The sequence below is a fragment of the Paramormyrops kingsleyae genome, chromosome 12, assembly GCF_048594095.1.
Source record: "Paramormyrops kingsleyae isolate MSU_618 chromosome 12, PKINGS_0.4, whole genome shotgun sequence".
In the NCBI taxonomy this organism is placed as follows: domain Eukaryota; kingdom Metazoa; phylum Chordata; class Actinopteri; order Osteoglossiformes; family Mormyridae; genus Paramormyrops; species Paramormyrops kingsleyae.
This window is the reverse complement of record NC_132808.1, coordinates 26,792,830-26,812,692: the sequence shown is the minus strand read 5'-3', so window position 1 is coordinate 26,812,692 and position 19,863 is coordinate 26,792,830. Positions and strand designations below refer to the sequence as shown.

Genomic DNA, 19,863 nt, shown 5'->3' with positions numbered 1-19,863 from the left:
TTCGGATTCATCTCGACTGACATATTTCTATTTTATGAAATCCATAAAGGCTTTTTTGTTTTAAGATACTCTGACACACTGGATTATACAAAGTGCATCAGCATAAAAAGCTAAAGTCTGTCAGGCTTGTTGTAAAGCCCCCCAGATGTGATGTCTTCTGTATACCAGTTATGTGGCTGGTTGGGAGAAATACCAACACACATAAAACATAAACTGCTGAACAGAGCCTGACTGAAAGCCAGCCAGCCACACCTGGCTTCATTTCCAGCTTTACCTTCTGTTTCTTTAGGAACGCTGACAATCTTCCAGGGCTGGGCCACCAACTACACTTTGGAGTCAAACAGCAGAGACAAACAGAAATGGAGACCTTGAGTATAGTTACTCAAACCCATGGCTTTATTAACCGTTTGGTACCCTGAAGGTGTTACACTGCACAGCAGGTGAGACAGACAGACAACTGAGGACTTTTACACATCAATGTGCGATTCAGACACCAGGCACTGATTTTTGGGACTGGATCAGTCTCTCAAGACCTTAACGAGAGGTTAATATCTGCTGGCATGACAAAGGTAGACAGGTGAACCAAAGACACAATAATCAAAGTGAGAGGAATCTTGGTGTGGCAGGTGTAATGAAGTGATTGTCAAAATCAGTTCTCAGAATCAGCATCTTTCCATTGCTATGCCTGAAAGCCAGTCTTTGGTTAACAATCCTACAAAGTGCAGTCCCACATTTACAGGAATGAACCATCCCCATTTCAGCTTAAAAGTACAGTATCTATCTGACACCATTTCTGTGTACCATACTGTTTAATTAAAAATGAAACACTATAAACTGATGTAAGCGATATAAATTCATATGTGCATCATGATGACATTTCAGAAAGTTACACTGTTAGTGCAGTAAAGGTCATGTCATTTTGGGATGCACACACAGATCTCCCACTGAGCATAAGCAGAACCGCAATAGACACTCAGAATTGTGCTCATTTTTTACCAAAACTAATGAAAATAGACAATGAGTGAACAGCTGCCCCAAAAAGGCACCGACATCCAGCTGCCCTGACCTCTCCTGACAAAAGCCTTCCTCAGCCCGTCTACGGCTATATGAACACGTGGCAAACTTCATCTGAAGACAGACTGCTCTGTGGAGGCTTGTATCAGGGCCTTGACGTCCTACTACACCCACAGAAGATCTGAAGTGAGCGTTACACCATCTGCACTTACTTTAAAGGGAATATAGAGTACAATCAACCATTTATATAATGAACATTTACAAAATTTCTAATGATGCAAACAGGCAGCGATTTATGGCTTACAATTATGGTATACACAATTTCAAATACTATTACAATTGTCAATAGTTCATTTCTCCCTTTTAGGTTTAGATATTTTTTTCAAGAAATTTCATGTTTTGTCCAGACAGTATATGTATTTTTAATAGAATTTTTTACATTTACATCTGCCCAGATGACAAACACCATGTGACCAACATTTCAGGAAACAAATTCCTAAATGATGAGAAACAACTGAACTCACTGAACATTTATAAATATGTGCTACTACCCCCAGAAGTGGAATTTACAAGATGGCGAGACCCACTCTAGGACAATTCGGAGAATACATAAACATCCGTCAGATCTGGAAACTCTGTATTCTAATGTTCTTCCGAAATATTCTCAAAATATACACCGATAATTAAAAACATATGTTCCACACACAGTGAGAAACACATTTATACAGTACAAATTACATTCATGTAGCCTGCTATGAACGTCACACTCAGGTTTAGCATCTAGCTAAGTCTGCTGTTCTCATAAAATAGAATATACAAGTTAGAGAGATGGGACAGGACATAACTAGCTCAAGTAAATGAAGGCATGAAGCCCGAGGTTTTGCGATTTTAAATGAACTCATGTTCATGTTTTGTGTACACAAAGTCTACAGCAATGCATGTGTTTGGACTGTGAAACAAAGAAGCAGGTAGAATAATAACCATTATATATTATATTATACTATATTTCTATATTCCAAAAGTTCAATGTGACTCACACTAAACAGACTAGATAAGCTTTGTGTTTGATGCAGCTGTTCTTTGGTTTTCTGGAGGAGAGTTAAGTACCGGCCTCATTGGCAGGTTTCTGCAGGTTCTCTACGCACACGCTCACAGACGCCACCAGAATCACACACTACCTCCAGGTTCTGCTCTGAAGCCTCCACCTGTGGGCTGAACCCCACAGAGGAATTCCCTCATCAAGTACCAATCGGCACGCTGCGTGAGGAGTAAAGACCAACCAGAATTGGGCACCTTCTCTTTGGACCAATAAACAAACGCAGTCTTTGAAACTGGTCAGCGAATAAAGACCAGTAGTGCCAAATGCCCCATTGTGAGCCTGCACACTGTATTATAGTATATGTGTGCTAGCTCACTCAGCACAGCTTCTAGCTGCCACTTTGATTCTCCATCTTTCTTTCCGTACTCCACATAAAGGTTTCTTATCGTCATAGGGTAAATAAGCAAGGCTAATGTATGATGCATGTTCTGTGGCAAAAACAGTACATGCATGTTGAATACTCATCTATTCTAAACATCATTTGCATTATGTATAACTTACCTTTATTCTCAGAAAAATTACAACAAAAAAAATAAATCATTACTGTTTCCACGTTTTGAGAAACTAACTGGAATACATGGGGTGTTAAGTCCCAAAACACAGAGGTCCCCCGGTTAATTCTGGTTAAGGGGTGTTGACCGGCGACCCCTTCAGATTACTGAGAGCAGCATGTATCCGGAAGTGTAAGCGTGACTCCATGGAGTAGTCCTTGTAGTTCAGCCTGTAACGAGGGCACAGGTTCGTTAGGAAAGCGTGAGAAAAGCAGGTTCGTTAGGAAAGCATGAAGCATTCTGAGCAGCCGTTAGAACAAGAGGCTGCCAGATATATATATATATGCTGGCTGTTTGAATATATTAGCATATCCAAAAATTAAACCATTCAGTTATTACAGGAAAACTAGCTTACAGGCCAGAAGCAGTCGTAAATGCACGAGTCATTCGCTTGAAGAGCCCTGCTTTAACAGAAATGTCTGTCTATAATGCTATGACACAGCCTGGCCAGCAGAGGGCACTTACTTTGCGTTCTCTATGTAACGTATTGCCTTGGCAACGTCTCCTTGCTGTTTATACAGCAGTCCCAGCTCATACAGCGTGTATGGCACCAAGTAATGGTCATATCTTATCCTTTTCTCACTGTGGAAAGATGGAATGCAATATTTCAGAAGGATTATTTTTCACGGAACTACAGGAACGCCAAATGGATTCCCATGAGGCAATTGACCTAATTGTTCAGCAGGGGGGTATCACCTACATGGAGAGGACTTGGGTGAAGCACAGCTCCGCTTGCAGAAGACGGCCCAGATGTTTTAGACAGAGGCCCTTCAACATCTGGACAAGGCACTGGTCATCGGGGTGGTACTCAGAGGGCCCTGTGTGCGAGAGGGAGCCCATGAGCCGCCGGCGTGTTCAGGAGGAGAAGGCAGTTTGTGGGTGTCTGATTAACACTGCGTTACATTGACTTTAGAGGTCAGAGCCGGGGATGACATCATATCCAAGTTAACCGTGTTCCATTCAGAAATTCCAGATTTAAGGTACCCCAGTTTAAATGGCCTCTATCGTCATTTTACATTTAGCCCAGATTACCTAAAATGTGACATGACAGGAAGCAAGAAATCCTGCTTAATGAAACGGGCCCCAGCTCCAGCCAGGTCCACTGTTAGCCATTGTTAGCAATACCAGTTGTTAACACATTATATGGCATTTTGAGCAGACAAACACCATAGTAGCATATCCACAGGTAGCAGCTGGACAGTACTGTGTGTATGACTGATTTAATGAGCCACAAATATGCTGTAAGTGCTTATAAACAGTATGGGGCCCTCCGACTTGGGAACTCAGACATTCTGACTTCCGAGTTCAAATGGAACGCAGCATAAATTCTGGGGGTGCTGTACCTGCCTGCCAGGAGCGCCCCCCCCCCGGACCCGGCACACTCACTGGGGTCGTTACTGAGCTGCTCCTCTGCCTTCTCGATCGTGATCAGCAGGCCCTCTGTGACATCAGCTCTCTTGCCGACGATAGTGAAGCCGTTCCACACATACATCATTTCCTGTCAGGGCGAGATGGCCCCTATGGTCAGGACTAAACAGGTCCCCCTCGCAACCCCGTCTACTCGCCCTGCTCCGTGGTTTGGGCTTTGGATGATCTTTCTGGGGTCACACTCCACGTTCCCTAGCCCCCAGCAGCGCTCCGTTTCTAAATGCCCCCGGCCGCTGGCTTTAGGGAGCGTGGAGGTGGGAATCCACGACAGCCCTCTGACCCCCGAAACGAGGCTCACCAGCGCCGGCACCACCAACTTCACGGGTGTGGAGCAGGAGTAGCGGCGTGACTTCCTCACGGCAAACTTCTCCGTTGGGATGGACTTGCCGGCCAGGCGCTGCTTAAGTCCCTCCACCTGCCTGCAGTGACACCAAAGTGTTCGGCTGTATGGCTGTCTGTCACGCCGAAAGGCCCGCGTGCCGGGGAGGGTGACGTGCCCTACCAGGGGGGTCCCGCCCCACCCTATTTACGGCTGTGTCTGCCTCTGCCAGCCTTCCTGTCACTAAGCATCCTGGGACAGGCAGCTCTGCTGGAACGGGTGCTATATTAACAGAACTGAGCAGCGGGTTCGAGGCAGGCGCGGCCTACCTGAAGAGCTCCACCACGTTCTCGCCGGTCGTCTTCACGTCCTCCTCGGGCATCATGCTGAGGATGGCAGCCTTCTGGTACATGTAGATGGCCTGTCCAGGAAAGAGCACATAATCACAGCCACCGCCCCCTGTTGGCCACAAACAGTCACTACACTAAATATTAAATAAAGGGGTCCCTTATTACAGTAACTTATTTACCTGACACTCTTAACCAAAGCCATGTACAGTAGAGGGAAGGGATCTGAAGCCACAATCTTTGCACTGTTAGAGCAATGAGCTGCAGGAGCTTTTTATTTAGGAAATGCTGAAGCAGCATGTTCTGCTAACTGGCTTGCTAGTCACTATATTCAGACTCTAGTCACTAGCTATTTATTTAGCGTTAGAAGCATTCTGGGGTGGGGGGGGGACAACAGAGACGTTCCTGACCACAGCGCGACATGCACAGCGCAGGTGACATGTCCACATGCCGGCTCTCAGTCACATTCTGGGTAGGCGAGTGTGAGAGGCAGGAGCTGAGGGGGCGGCCCACCTTGGACCAGCGGCTCTCCCTCCAGAGCAGCTCAGCGTAGCGGTAGGCCTGCAGCCACTCCTGCTGGAAGCAGTGGGCCCACATCAGCTCCCAGTAACACACGTGGTGAATCTGCTTCCACTCGTGCTGGGAGGCAATGCACTGCTGGAACTTCAGCTGGGCCTGTGTGCGGACACATGGGGGGGGGGGGGGGGGTTGTCATACCGGCTCTACCCCTGCTGGCCCTGCCCCTACCAGGCTCCACCCCCATTAGCCCCCACCCATCAGTCACATCCCCACTGGCCACACCCCCACCTCACCAAGAATCCCTCACCTTCTCAAACTTCCCCTTCAGCAGCGCGATCCTTGCCGTGTAAAACAAGATAATGGATCCCTTAAAAAAGGAGAAAGGAGAGCTTAGCAGCTACCGCTAACTGCTAGCCTGCCTCATCCAGTTATGGTTAGCTATGGAAGAACAGGCACATGCAGATCGAGGTGACTGAGGGTGGGGCCAGGCGCCTTCACTGACATTGGGGAATTTCTCCTGGTAGGGTTCCAGAAGGGCCTCTGCTTCCACCAGGTCTCCTTCTCCGGCCCCTGCAGGATGACACCATGAGGCTCACTTACACACCACAAGGGCACTTTATGCTGAATCACTAAAGTCATTCAAGGTTACGGATCCCTTTCCGCTAGCAGAGGGTACAGCGGCTTTACCCAGGATTAGGGTGACATAGGTGTGGTACAGCAGCAACGTCAGGACGCAAAGGATGGAGCGCAGGCTGTGACTGGCAGCTCCTTCTCGCAGCTGGGAAAGGCCGAAGTCCTGGGGGTGAGGGGGGGGTGAGGAACAGTATAGCACCCCAGTCACATGACAGAGGCAGGCCAGAGACATCAGCTCCCGACTACCCCCGAACCACAGACACCCACCCCGCCATGACCTCCCGACTACCCCCGAACCACAGACACCCACCCCGCCATGACCTCCCAGCGACCCCCGAACCACAGACACCTACCCCACCATGACCTCCTGGCGACCCCCGAACCACAGACACCTACCCCGCCATCACCTCCCAGCGACCCCCGAACCACAGACATTCATCCCGCCATCACCTCCCGGCGACCCCCGAACCACAGACACCCATCCCGCCATCATGTCCCGGCGACCCCCGAACCACAGACACCCACCCCACCATGACCTCCTGGCGACCCCCGAACCACAGACACCTACCCCGCCATCACCTCCCAGCGACCCCCGAACCACAGACATTCATCCCACCATCACCTCCCGGCGACCCCCGAACCACAGACACCTACCCCGCCATCACCTCCCGGCGACCCCCGAACCACAGACACCCATCCCGCAATCACCTCCCGGCGACCCCCGTACCACAGACATTCATCCCACCATCACCTCCCGGCGACCCCCGAACCACAGACACCCATCCCGCCATCACGTCCCGGCGACCCCCGAACCACAGACACCCACCTCGCCGTGACCTCCCGGCGACCCCCGAACCACAGACACCCACCCCACCATCACCTCCCAGCGACCCCCGTACCACAGACACCCACCTCGCCGTGACCTCCCGGCGACCCCCGAGCCGCAGACACCGACCCCTCCATGACCTCCCGGCGACCCCCGAACCACAGACACCCACCCCACCATCACCTCCCAGCGACCCCCGTACCACAGACACCCACCCCACCATCACCTCCCAGCGACCCCCGTACCACAGACACCCACCCCGCCATCACGTCCTGGCGACCCCCGAACCAAAGACACCCACCTCGCCGTGACCTCCCGGCGACCCCCGAGCCGCAGACACCCACCCCTCCATGACCTCCCGGCGACCCCCCAACCACAGACACCCACCCCTCCATCACCTCCCGGCGACCCCCGACCCGCAGACACCCACCCCGCTATCACCACCCGGCTGTCGCTGAACCACAGAAGTCCACCCGCTACATGATGATGAAGGCGCGATTCTCACCCGATTTCCTGAAAAGCCAATGAATTCCAGGAGACGAAGGATCCGGGCAGGAAGGAGTGACAGCATCTGGGGTGGGATGGAGAAATCACAGCCATCACACACAAGCTGCAGGACAGGGCCATAACAGATGGGAGCCACACCCCCTGGCATCTCGCATGTCTCTGATTGGTCATGCTCAGCATAAGCTCCGCCTCACCAAATTAAATGAACCAATCCCCAGCTTCACGCCTCCCTCAAACTGGTGGAAGGCGTCGCTGTTGCTGGCGACATATTGCGTCATGTTCACCACATGCTGGCACTCCCTGGGAGAGGAAGTACGAGAGGATTAACAGAGGAGAAGCTAGGAGATGGAAAACAAACTGAAATCTATGGTGGGAGCCTGGATTCGGCACAAAAATGAGACATAAGTAGTTTTAGTGATGGGAACGGGGGTGCAGTGTCACATGGCGTAAGGTTAGAGCAAAACTCAGCGGTCAGATTGCTCATGGGGTGACATTCAGGCTCCACGTGCTAATCACAGTATGTCTGCCTGGAGGGTTCGAGAAAACCAGAGGCACACCAGCAAGCGGTCAGTGGGGGGAGGGGGTGCGTGCAAATTTTGAAAGGGGTATCATGGGATTGGAACGAGAGACCGAGAGTATCTGTGCTGCTGTGGTCCAGGTATATAGCGGCGCACTTGAGAGAGAGCTCATTTCAGAGCGAGAACTGCAAACAGAGAGACAGCGGAGTGACTGACAGGAAGGAACGGCAGACTGCACCACGGCGCACCAACACGCACACACAGTGCACGTCACGCATAACACATTACACAGGCTTAACATATACATTATATATATATCATATTACTGCACACAGGTGTATAGAGCATACTGTACATACAGACTGAAGGTGCATGTCCCTGTCTCATGAAGACGCGTGTATTTATACGAACTCAGTGACCAGTTCATTAGGCACACAAACTCGCTAATGCAAACGGCCAATCATGTACATGCAGAATCAGACAGACCGGCTCAGGAGGTTCACTGCTAGGCTGAGCACCACAACAGCTAAGGCCCGATCTAAACGTCTTTGAACGTGGTGTGATTGCTGCTGCCAGACAGAGTGGTTTCGGCATCTCAGACACAGCTCCCCCTTCTGGGATTTTCACACACTACAGTGTCCGGGTATAACACAGAAAAAACAATCGCCCTTATTAATGACAGCTCAGTCCTCCCCTCCTCCTCGCGAAGGACAAGAGTGCAAGAAAAGTCCTGTGCGCAGACAGGCAGGGCGTCATGTCGAAAGGCACAACCATGAGGCGGGTCTGAGATGGAAGCCGGCTCTGCACAGGGCTGCCTATTGAAATAGCCACTAGGACAGTGCAGATCCTGAGGCTGGTCAGAGGAATACGGGGGGGGGTGACAGGAGGGAGGTTCTGCTCTCTCTCACTTGTAGATCTGGTAACTGGTCCGGACCTTGATCCCACCCTTGATGAAGCTGATCATGTTTTCATCCTGCTCATGGAGGAGAGGTGCTGTTAGAGGGGGTGGCTGGAGTGGTCCGGGGGGGTTGGGGTGCATGGGGGCAATCGGTAATGGGCTTGCGGGCCAGTACCTGCACGAAGGTCAGCGTGGCTTTCTGCAGCAGGCACTCGGCGTAGCAGATCTCAGCGTGCATCTCCTCTGGGGAGGGGCAGAAACGGGGGGGAGGGCTGAGACACATGGCCCTGTGGGGAGCCTGAGGGCCACAACCTCAAGCTGATTTCGCCCAAAGGAGGGGATGAAAGGGACGGGAGGGGGGGGGGTCTGGTAGGGGGGACCGGGGGGGATGAGGGACCCTACCTTCCCTCAGGGAGTCCGACTGCTTGGAGACCAGGCTGGATATCGACTCCACAACAGTGTTCCGTTTGCGAAACCTGCACAGAAAGAAAGGGAGGAGAAGGGGGGTCGTGGGGGGACCATTTGACCCAGAGCAGGACCATTAAATCAGCAAGGGGAAACTTAATAGGCAGCAGCAGATCACGGATCAGCAGGAGTAGCAGTCACACCTCTGGCAGGTCTGCAGCGCGTCCTTAATGGTGCCCATGGCCGTCTGGATGTCCTTGTGCTCGAATGTCATGGCCGCCTGCATGACCAGAATGCTGCTGTATCCCAGCGCGTGGTACATGCTCTCTCTGGCCCTGCGGAGGATCACATGGGATACGGAGCAGCTTAGAACCCTATCTGCTGCCCGCGCTGGCCTGTACTCGCAGACTGCCATCCGTCCCGAGCCACCGCCCCCACAGGCCTGTACGCGCAGACTGCCATCCGTCCCGAGCCACCGCCCGCGCTGGCCTGTACACGCAGACTGCCATCCGTCCCGAGCCACCGCCTGCGCTGGCCTGTACACGCAGACTGCCATCCGTCCCGAGCCACCGCCCCCACAGGCCTGTACGCACAGACTGCCATCCACCCCGAGCCGCCGCCCGTGCTGGCCTGTACGTGCAGACTGCCAACTGCCTCCCGCCCTCTGCTTAACAGCAGCATTTCACTAAAGAACTATTAATAACAGAAGGTCATGCCAAAAATAAGCATGTGCTATGAAGCTCTGATTGTGCTAAGCAGAGTGTCTAACAAGGTCAAAGTTGATGTGGAGTGACATGAGGGTAGTGGGTAGTGTGGGGTGATGTTCCTCGGCTACCCCACCTGCCGGACAGGAAGTGCTGCAGACCTCGGGTCTGAACTGTTTGTTGAAGCCGGCTGCAAGACCCTGCATGGAACTCACCAAGGCTTGAGAAGGTCCAGAGCCTCAGAAAACTTGTTGTTCAGGACGAGGTTCAGTGCAATGGCACATTCTTCCAGAGAGGTCTTTAGGTCCATCTTAGATGCCCTGAAATGGAGAAGGAATTGTTCCATTAAACGCTAGACAGGCAGAGCTTCGATCTAACTAAATCAGGTGATGCATTATAAATGTTTAGGGAACGACCGGCAGGCTGTCGTCCTTGTGACCTCAGTGGCTCCTCACATGCAGTAAGATCTTTAATCCCCAGGAGCACAGGCCAGACCAGCGGCCTTTACAGCGATACACCACGGAAAAATACCCCTCTGCTTGGCTAGGGATGATAGAAACAGCTCTTCCTGTCATAGCTGGGTCCCTGCGTCCCTCCCCCAGCACTAATCCACAGGGAAACATCCGGGGGCTGGGGGGGTGGTGACTTGATCCCTCTGTTTTGCTGTGACACACAGAGCATGCTCACTGCAATCCACCAGGCCCGCGATTCCTTTCTAACGCCGCGTATCAGAAACATCGCCCACTCAGTCCCCAGGACGTCACCCATCAGGACACCCTGTTCCTGAGCCCCCCCACCCACGGGGCGACCGTGATGGACCCACCCCAGAATGCCAGCGCCGCCCTGCTGGGAACTGGGAACAGCCCACGGTGGTCAGGGCAGAGCGCTGCTGGGGACTGGCATGGAGACCAGACCCCCGAGGCCTCCACCGCCCACAGCAACCCCCAGGACTCACCAGCCCCCACCTCCATACCCCCCAAATGATAGCTTTCCCATCACCCCGTTATACCAGGAGCAGGACACAATTATAGTACAGCAGGAAATTCAGCATCATATCCAAAGCAGACAAACACCGCAATGCTAACCCACATGCGCTAATTCCCCCTCTGCACAAGCCTGCACCCCCTGGAAGGCTAAAGAGAGAGAGAGCCTACTTACGGAGAGAGGGCACCGCTACACGCATCAGCATGAGTGAGTGGCAGCCTTTAGAGATATCAGAGTGATAGAAGAGAGAGAAGACAAGAGGAGGGACTGGAAAAAGGGAGCTGAGAGTGAGATGGAGGGAGGGAGAGAGAGAGAACAGGAGAGGAGGGCAGGAGGGAGTGAGGAGGAGGGGAGGACTCAAGGACTGGGACGTCACAGCGCACGCTCTCGTTAAAAGGATGTGGCTTCGGGAAGCTTCAACGATCGCCATAGAGACCAGCCTGGGGGGGGGGCTGTCACTACATCCCTGCTCTCCCCACCCCCATGCATATGCACATGCAGGCAGCAAGGGCTGTGGGATGCGGCGCACTCAGGTAGTGACATCATCCCCTCTGCTGCATACCTGCAACTCGCGTGTCCATCACATTTTTTTTTGAGGGGGGGGCTCCGTGGACCGAAAGGAAACCCCCCCCCCCACCCCATCCCATCACCATGACCTGTACGACCTGTACATCCACTTATGTGTCTAACCCCGTCTCCCTCCTCCTGTGACTTAAACCTCTTAAAACCTACAGATCATGGAGGCGGCCTCCCCAGTAATAGTTACTAACAAAAATACGCCCCCCCCAGCCAATAATATGTACTAACAGAAATACTGCCCCCTCAGTAATACAGCCCCAGGTAATGTTATGACATACTGATGCACTGAAATATGAATTAAGAGTGTGAAAAATTCTCGCATACTTTTATTTTGATGATTTTTCAATTGTCCCATTTTATCAAAAGCATTTTATAAAGTTTGATACTTCAGTTGAGCATAATGGTATTTTTGGTATTAATGAAGGTGTTATTGATGGTATTAATGGTGGTATTATTGATGGTATTAATGATGGTGTTATTGGTGGTATTAATGGTGGTGTTATTGATGGTGTTATTGGTAATATCGATGGTGTTATTGGTGGTATTATTGATGGTGTTATTGGTAATATCGATGGTGTTATTGGTGGTATTATTGATGGTGTTATTGGTAATATCGATGGTGTTATTGGTGGTATTAATGGTGGTGTTATTGATGGTGTTATTGGTAATATCGATGGTGTTATTGGTGGTATTATTGATGGTGTTATTGGTAATATCGATGGTGTTATTGGTGGTATTATTGATGGTGTTATTGGTAATATCGATGGTGTTATTGGTGGTATTAATGGTGTTATTGATGGTATTATTCATATTATTGATGGTGATATTCATGGTTTTATTGATGATGACAGTTCTTTAACGTGACGGATTATTCTCTGACTAGTATGATTTTCATACTTTTATATATTAGTGCTTCAGACTATTTTTCTGAAACCGGCATAATTTGTTCTAATTCCCATTTTTATTCAATGCATTTGGATTAACATAATAATAATCATTAATGAGGCCTTAGTTCAGTTCTTGTTTCACTGTAATGTCCACTAATGTCAACAATTTGCAGTTGTGTGGTTAACTGTCATGAATTACTGTCCTGGATTAGGCCTATATTTGTATTTTACACCAATTGTATTCCAAAGCATTTTTATTCATGAAATTATTTCAAATACACCCAGTAGTTTGTGCGAAATCTCTAAACACAGCAGTCAATGTCATAGGCATCAGAACATCGGGCTGATTTTTTATTATTTTTTTTAAAGTAATGAGAAGCGAAGTACACCCCCTAGAAATATATACAAATACACTTTGGCGTACCTATCATCTATGGGAAAACAGTAATCTCAATCACGACACCCTTAACCCCTACCCAGCCCTAACCCTAACAATAAGTAACCAAACAAAATACAAGACTTTCAGCATGTTTAGTTTTTTGACTGCAGTCACAGATTTTTATAAAATGAAATTTCTCCTTGTGGGGACAGAAAAAAAGGTTGTCAAAATAACAGGCGTTTAACCACATTGTGGGGACATTTGGTCCCCACAATGTAAGGTATACCTGGACACGGACACATACAATTAAAATTGCTGAATAAGACATAATATATTGGGGCCCAATATCATGTTCTTTCACAGGGGCTAAAATCTTTAGCAGCTCCTCCATCCCAGATTTTGAAGTCAATTGTCCTGGATTACAAAATGCAAACAAAAAATAATTTTGGAACAAGGAACACTAAAAGGGGTGGCATGATATCTAGGGAGTGATATCCACATTTTTTTCTTTTTAATTAGGAAGGAAACACCTTTAGGTTTTCAAAGAAGGTCTCATATGTCGATCTACAGGAGTAGTGTGATGTTGCAATAAATCACAGAAGTCAAAAAAGCAAAAAGTGTCTTTTGTCCACATGTATAGCTGTTAAATACACTCATTGTTGAAGCCATAAAGTTGTTTGTCTGACACATTAGAATCTTATGGGCTTATTCTACGTTGACTGACAGTGCCAGTGTGTGTTCATGCGCGTTCGGACCAGTGTCGCTATCGTAAACTAAAACTGACGCTAAATTAAAGAAAACAATTCATACACTGAAATAAAAATGAAAACCATATTTACAAATAAAGTGTTGGACTTTTATCTGTAAAAAATTACTGCCACACCACCTTGTTTAACCACAATATCTCCTCTTTTAAAATATGTTGCGGCTGCTGATCTGTCCCTTTCTTCAGCGCCACTTCAGCGTTCATCGCTTGTGTTGCATATGGCGTGCTCTGCTAAACAAATTTATTAAGCATGAGGATACGCCGAATTTATACCGATTACTAACTTTGGGGAATTACTTTGGGGAATATGTATCTCATTAATATTTTAGGCTTACTACTAATCTGCTTATCGAACTGTGGCCGACAATAATGTCCGTATAGCACCGAAAATCCGGCGTACATTATCTAGCAGTTTGTTGTTGTCAAAATAAATTTAAATAGTCAAGTTGATTTTCCAGAGGAAAATTAATCGTTTCAATTAATCGAACAATTGATAAAATAGTCGGTAGATGAATCTATAGAAAAATAGTCATTAGTGACACCCCTAATACAGTCCTTATTTAGACCGCATCAAACTAATGTATTATTCATTTGATTTTGTGTTTCCTTATTTACCTGTAATGCTAAGCTAACTTAGCGGGGAATATTATCGCATGTAATAGCTGGCATTTCATAAGGATTCATCCATGGTACAGGGAGAGGATCCAGCCTGCATGGCACCCCAGGGCAGCCTGCATAAGAGTGTCCTTTCATCTTCACTGTCTCAGGGAAACTTCACCATTGGCAAATGCACACCCAGGGGGAGCAACTGCACACCCTATTGGTCAGATGAAAATGCTACATAATAAGTTCAATAAAAATTAAGCATGCATTTTATTTTGGTGTGCAGTCGTCTGGGACTTTATTTCGTATTTCCTGACTTCCTCACCCTCGCCGAATAAAGTTTGGCCATTACACACCCACAGCGAAACAGTAGGGGGCGCCAGATGTTCCGCCGGCGGCAGTTGCAGATGCGCGGTGCCACATGGAGTAGAAACTCCCTGGAGAGGAGCCCCATGTCATTATCCTGGGACCGTGCTAATTTTATCCTGGATGAATCGTTCATGCGAGAGGGCAGGCAGCAGAGGCTGCAGGGGTGACGTGTACTTACACAGGGATCCTGTCGAAGGCATCTTCAAATTGATCCTGAAAAACAGAAAAAACAGCCATGAGACCGTGGGAGAAACAGGGAGATGTGCGGCGAAAGCTGCGGGGCAGCGGCACCTGGTGCCACACTGACAACGGCGCAGAGCTGGCACAGGAGCGGAAATGCGCACCCGAGCCGACTCCCAGCCCGCGGATGGATGGAGAGCCACGCTCCAGCAGCCAAGGGGGGGGGGGGGGGCAGGGAAACAGGAGTCAGGTGTAGCACTCGGAGGCGTCAGAGTCACGGGGGCCCGAAATAAACAGCCCTGCTTCCATTTTACCCCATTTCTATAGAACTCATGGGTGACAGCATGAATGCTGCATTCCACTGAAACGCACGCGCAAGTCAGAATTTCTGAGTTCCTACTTGGAAATTTCAACTGGCATGCCACCTGAAGTCATAATTCCAACTCAGAAAGTCGGGGAAACATCTGCAACCCCGATCTTAGAATTCAAGATGGCTGCACCCTTCATCACAAGAAATGAAAACTGTAGTTGCACACTGTTTATTAGCACTTATGTCTTATTGGTGGTTCAATAAATCATTTGTACACACAGTACTGTCCAGCTGCTATCTGTGGACATGTTGCTACAGCGTTTGTATGCACAAAATACTACGTAATGTGTTATCAACCGGTATTGCACACAATGGCTAACAATGAACCGGGCCAGAACTGGGGCATCAGTTTCAGAAAGCAGGATTTCTTACGTAGCTGGACAACTTGTTGGATTTAAGGTAGTCCAGGCTAAATGTGACTGAATAAAGATGAAGGCCATTTACACTGGGGTACCTTAAATCTGGTATTTCTAAATGACACATGACCCCGCCCCTGGCATGTGACCCTGCCCCTGGCCCCACCCCTGCACCATTCCCTTAAACTGGATCACTCAGACCAAGTGACCTAATGGTAGGGAGAGATTCAAATGTGCGTGGTAGGCCAGGGGTTTCACTGCATTTGTGGAATGGCTTCAAACCACGCCCCCCAAGCAGGTTTTACCGGTCATGAACTTTTTCCATAATGTAGGCTGGGCCATGGTCAGCAGAACGTTGGGAACCCGTCTAAAAGGCCATTGCCCCCACCAGTACTGGAGCCCCAGCCACACAAGACCAATGCCACCCCCAGGCCGGCAGCCATGCCTGGGGGCACCTTTAAGCGCCCCTGACCACACTCCTGCCCATCGTATTTACGAGGGAAAAATGGAGGTCTGTAATGAAGACAGAAGAAGGTGTGTAAGCCTGTAATTCACATGACAACCAAACAAACATAAAAAACTGCTAGCTATTATTTTCTTCTTCTGTTAAGCTCACACCTGGACTGAGTGTGTGCGTTGCCATGCCGATAGACATTACACAGACAGCGAGAGGCAGACACCACTCTGCCCCTCCCCCCATAGGGTGGTTCATCCCAGGAATTTCTGCCAGTGTTACTTGGAGAGAAACGTGAGGAATCACAGGAACTGACAGCTAAGGAGCCACCTGCAGGAGCTCAGCTGGGGGTGAGAAGCAAGCGAGGGGGGAGGCGGAGCCAGGGGGAGGAGGTGCCAGGGGGAGGAGGTGCCAGATCCCTGAGCGCGACCTCACGCCAACGGCTGTTTTACCAGGGCCCACAGACCCCCTGTCACGGCGCCCATACCCTCGACATCAGCAAGTCCCGAGAAGCGGGCGCACACACGCACGTACACACACGTGCACACACACACATGCGCACTCACACACACATACATGCACACACACACACACACACTCATACCCCGGTTTGGTGACATAAATGTGCATTCATATCCACATTCAGCAGCCTCATTCTGCAAACCCAACATGACAGCCTCCAAAAAGGCAGCTTTGCAGCCACCCCCGCCTGCACGGAGGCACTCCTGTTCTCAGCAGACCCACCCATGCCTTCATGACCAAGGGAAAGCAACAGAGTCCTGCAGCCCCTGCAGGCAGACACCAGCTTTCTCTGCAGAGACAGACAGTCATCTTCGTGGGTGGGGGGGCACGTTTAACTGTAAGCCAAAGGAACCAAAGTAATGTGGGCATAACTAGAGGCCAACCACCATCCTGGGTTTCCTTAATAAAACCCCGTCTTTCCGTTCGAGTTTGAGCAGGAAATGAGCTGAATACATACAATTAGTGCAAGCGGCACGAGGAGATGTCGTCAGCAGGGAATCTCATCTGCAGTACACAGTGCAGCAAAGCTGCCCAAACCCCTCCGGTCCTCCATTCACGGGTCCCCAGAAACTGGACTGCCCCCCTCCCCTCTCTCCCCTGCAGGTCCCCAAACCTCCAAACGGCCAGCAGGATGCAAGGCTCCCATACATGTAGGACCTAAGTTAACCAAACTGCTTTTTGGTTCCTCAGAACTGGCTCCTTGCTGGCTGGATCCTGGAGATGTTTGCCGAGACCCCTGTCCTGGTCTCTCCTGGCCACAACTGGGTCACTATTGGATTTCCCAATAACGGCACCAATACAATTGCGTTGGAGGATCTACCAAATGGGGCCCTTTCTGGGAGAGTTCCTCCCATCGCCCACATGCCTCTGATTGGGAACAGTTTAAATGCGTGTGGCTTAAGTGGATTAGGGTTAGGTTTAGGGTTAGGCATTATGCTAAGTGGATTAGCAAGCCGCTGCCTGCGGACCTTTGCTTCAGCATGACCTGCAGCGTGATGATTCAGAGCAAAATGCAGCAGCAGTGCATGAATAAACAGGAAATGAGCTGTAAGTCAGGGCCTTCGGAAAGCGGCCGTAAGGACAGACACCAAAGCGTAAGTGGGACATCATGCTTTTAGTCCGATTCAGGTCTCGGAGCGGCTGAACGGCTCTGCGAATGTGTTTAGTGAAACAGAGCCACCAGGAGAGAGCTGCTTTAAAGACATTAACTGAAAACCACTTCCTTAATAGGCTCACGAAGAGGACAGCAAAACCAAGCGCTGTGACAGAGACACCTGAGAGCATGAAACACGAGGCGCTGACACTGCCCACGATGGCACTGCAGATCAGGGTGACAGTGAATAGCATCGAGGGATCATAGAAACACCCACGTCAGTAACTGCGATAATCTACAGCACCTGGCGATTTATAAGGCTGTGACCTTATTGTGTGATTTACCATATCATACGGGGGGTGTGACAAACTGCGGTTTTGGTCGTAGTGAAGGGGAATACCACACCAGCCCAGGGTCATACAGAGTGACAGCGGGGGTCCTACGGGTGGTACACTGGGGGGCCCCTACCCCACAGCCCATGGGCGGTACATGATGACAGTAGGGGTCCCCATTCACCACAGACAGACAGTGTGTCCTCCTCCTGGCCAGCTGATGGACGGCGTTCAGGGTAACACCGAGCCCGTGCGCCTGCGGTCTCCCCAAGAAAACACGAAACAGGAGCAGGGGATCTGCCAGCAAACAGCCGGCCGGTGGGCAACACCGCCTTCACGTTACTCTCGCTGGAAAAGGGAGGACGCGCAGCGGAGGCGCGCACTGAGCCTCGGACACGTATATACAACGCCATACACACTAGCAAACACACGCCTGCTGCAAATACCAACGAGAAGAAACAGCGAAGAATAAGGAGCCGGCGGAACCGGCAGCAGCGAACTCGGCGACGTGCCGCCCGGCTGCCGCAATCAGACGCACATCAGCAGGATCGCTCTTCACGGCTAGTCGGGCTCCGCAAAGCCGTCACTCTTAATTAAAGCGTCGGTTTCGCTTCCAACAGTAAGCCTACCTCATCGTCCAGACTGCCGGATCCGTTCCCGACGTGAGCCATGTTGATCCCTGAGAGCAGCTCGTACGGAAGTGAGACAAGCACACGGGGCTGGGAGCATACAGACAACGGCCCCTGAGCGCCACTCCGTGGGTGTGTGCGGAGACCCGGGTTACTCGGCGTCTCCCCGACTCCTGCGGCTGCTTTCCGCCGGATTCAGTCACTGGTCTACATCAGCGGCCGGCACACGTATGCAGAAACACACCCCTGCCGTGACAGCTCACGTGCACACGCGTACCCGTGCCTGTATGTATTACAGTTGTAATAATATGAGTGCGCTGGCAGCTTTTTGTGTCACTGTCATACCTCCAGGCCAACCTCGGTGTCGGGGTTGGCAGCTGTTTTAGTAAACAGCGCTTTTTTCCTTACAGGCTGTCCCGAAGGGGAACCAGCCGAGCCGAGACCCCCCGAGGGAAGCCGAAAGTTGCCGAACCGAGCCCCCTGGCGTAAGCGCGGCCGCACGTAGTGATTCACTGCAAAGTCACCTTCACTCTTTTGCGCGACCACGGCCAGGTCTCACGTTACAAAGTATCCAAGGGCATAGACCCGCCATGCACTTCATACAGGGTAAATATTAACACATCTCAGCCCACGATCAAGCTATTTCCGTCATTCGAAATTTAAATTCAATATGTCAGCGGTATAACTTGCCAAATGCAACAAAGCACAACAAAATGGAATGTAAACGCATTCCGACAATTGCGCGCTAAATAGTTATTGCTAAATATGCAGTTTTCCGTATTTGCCCGCGCAGGTATTTTTAAACAATATTCAGAAATTTGAGCACACCGATGACGAGCCGAACGCGCGCCACTGAGAGGGACAGCTGACCCTATGATGTACTGGCGGTTATCTGCTGTGCAAAAGGACCCCGTCTCTGAGAAAAAGCTCAAACCCAAGAAATATAATCTTTAATTAGCTTTCAACTCCAACAATCATGCGAAGTGCCCACTACGTTTTCAGAATACGGTATAAAGTTGCGATAAACAAATTATCTGCCCGATTGCTTATCAGCAGGCTGTACACCATGTAATATTTGTTTTTCCCTTCCCGACAGTCTGTTTTTTTCTTTCCTTCCACACAATGAACACCCACATAGTGCTTCTCGGCACTCAGGGCTCCGTCGGATGCATGCTTTAGGTGAACACGTGACGCAGGTTTCTGTACTCTGTGGTTGACTCGGTTCGTACAAACGCTACAGGGTCCAGTCCGCTAAGAGGGTTGCGTGCCATGGGTTCGGTAGCAAGTCCCGCCTCCGTCAAACACAGCATGACAATAAATTATATCTCCCAGAATGATTTAAAAATGATAGATAACCCAGCCCTGTTACACGGTGTGGTCTCTCCCCACATTCATCACGGAACCACAACTGACATCTTTGAAGGCAGATGACCACCAGTCACATTTTAATCAGGATCTGATGGATGATAATATTGCAACATAACCCAAGACAATAGAAGTACCACATTTATACAGAAATTGCTACTTCATTCAGGCAAAAACTGATTTAAAAAAACATATAGTGAACTTCTTAAAACTGGAGACACTGTCTA

General features: G+C 50.0%; 1 protein-coding gene across 2 annotated transcripts; it reads right to left on the bottom strand.

Moving 5' to 3' along the window:
• Positions 1-373: 373 nt before the first annotated feature.
• On the bottom strand, positions 374-18,697 carry ttc39b (tetratricopeptide repeat domain 39B). Of its 2 annotated transcripts, XM_072697822.1 has the most exons (19): positions 18,272-18,697; positions 14,514-14,548; positions 9,984-10,088; positions 9,268-9,399; positions 9,062-9,135; positions 8,835-8,902; positions 8,670-8,734; positions 7,438-7,543; positions 7,242-7,307; positions 5,965-6,073; positions 5,780-5,847; positions 5,585-5,644; positions 5,272-5,433; positions 4,741-4,832; positions 4,391-4,511; positions 4,051-4,162; positions 3,365-3,482; positions 3,130-3,246; positions 374-2,834 (listed from the first exon to the last, which is right to left on the bottom strand). In XM_072697822.1, exons 1-19 carry the CDS (start codon positions 18,311-18,313, stop codon positions 2,738-2,740), a joined length of 1,749 nt encoding a protein of 582 aa, XP_072553923.1. In that variant the 5' UTR covers positions 18,314-18,697; the 3' UTR covers positions 374-2,737. The 2 variants fall into 2 exon arrangements, with proteins under 2 accessions (XP_072553923.1, XP_072553924.1); XM_072697823.1 differs by lacking the exons at positions 8,670-8,734; positions 8,835-8,902; positions 9,062-9,135; ... (2 more) ...; positions 14,514-14,548; positions 18,272-18,697 and adding an exon at positions 7,874-7,892.
• Between the last annotated feature and the right edge of the window lie 1,166 nt (positions 18,698-19,863).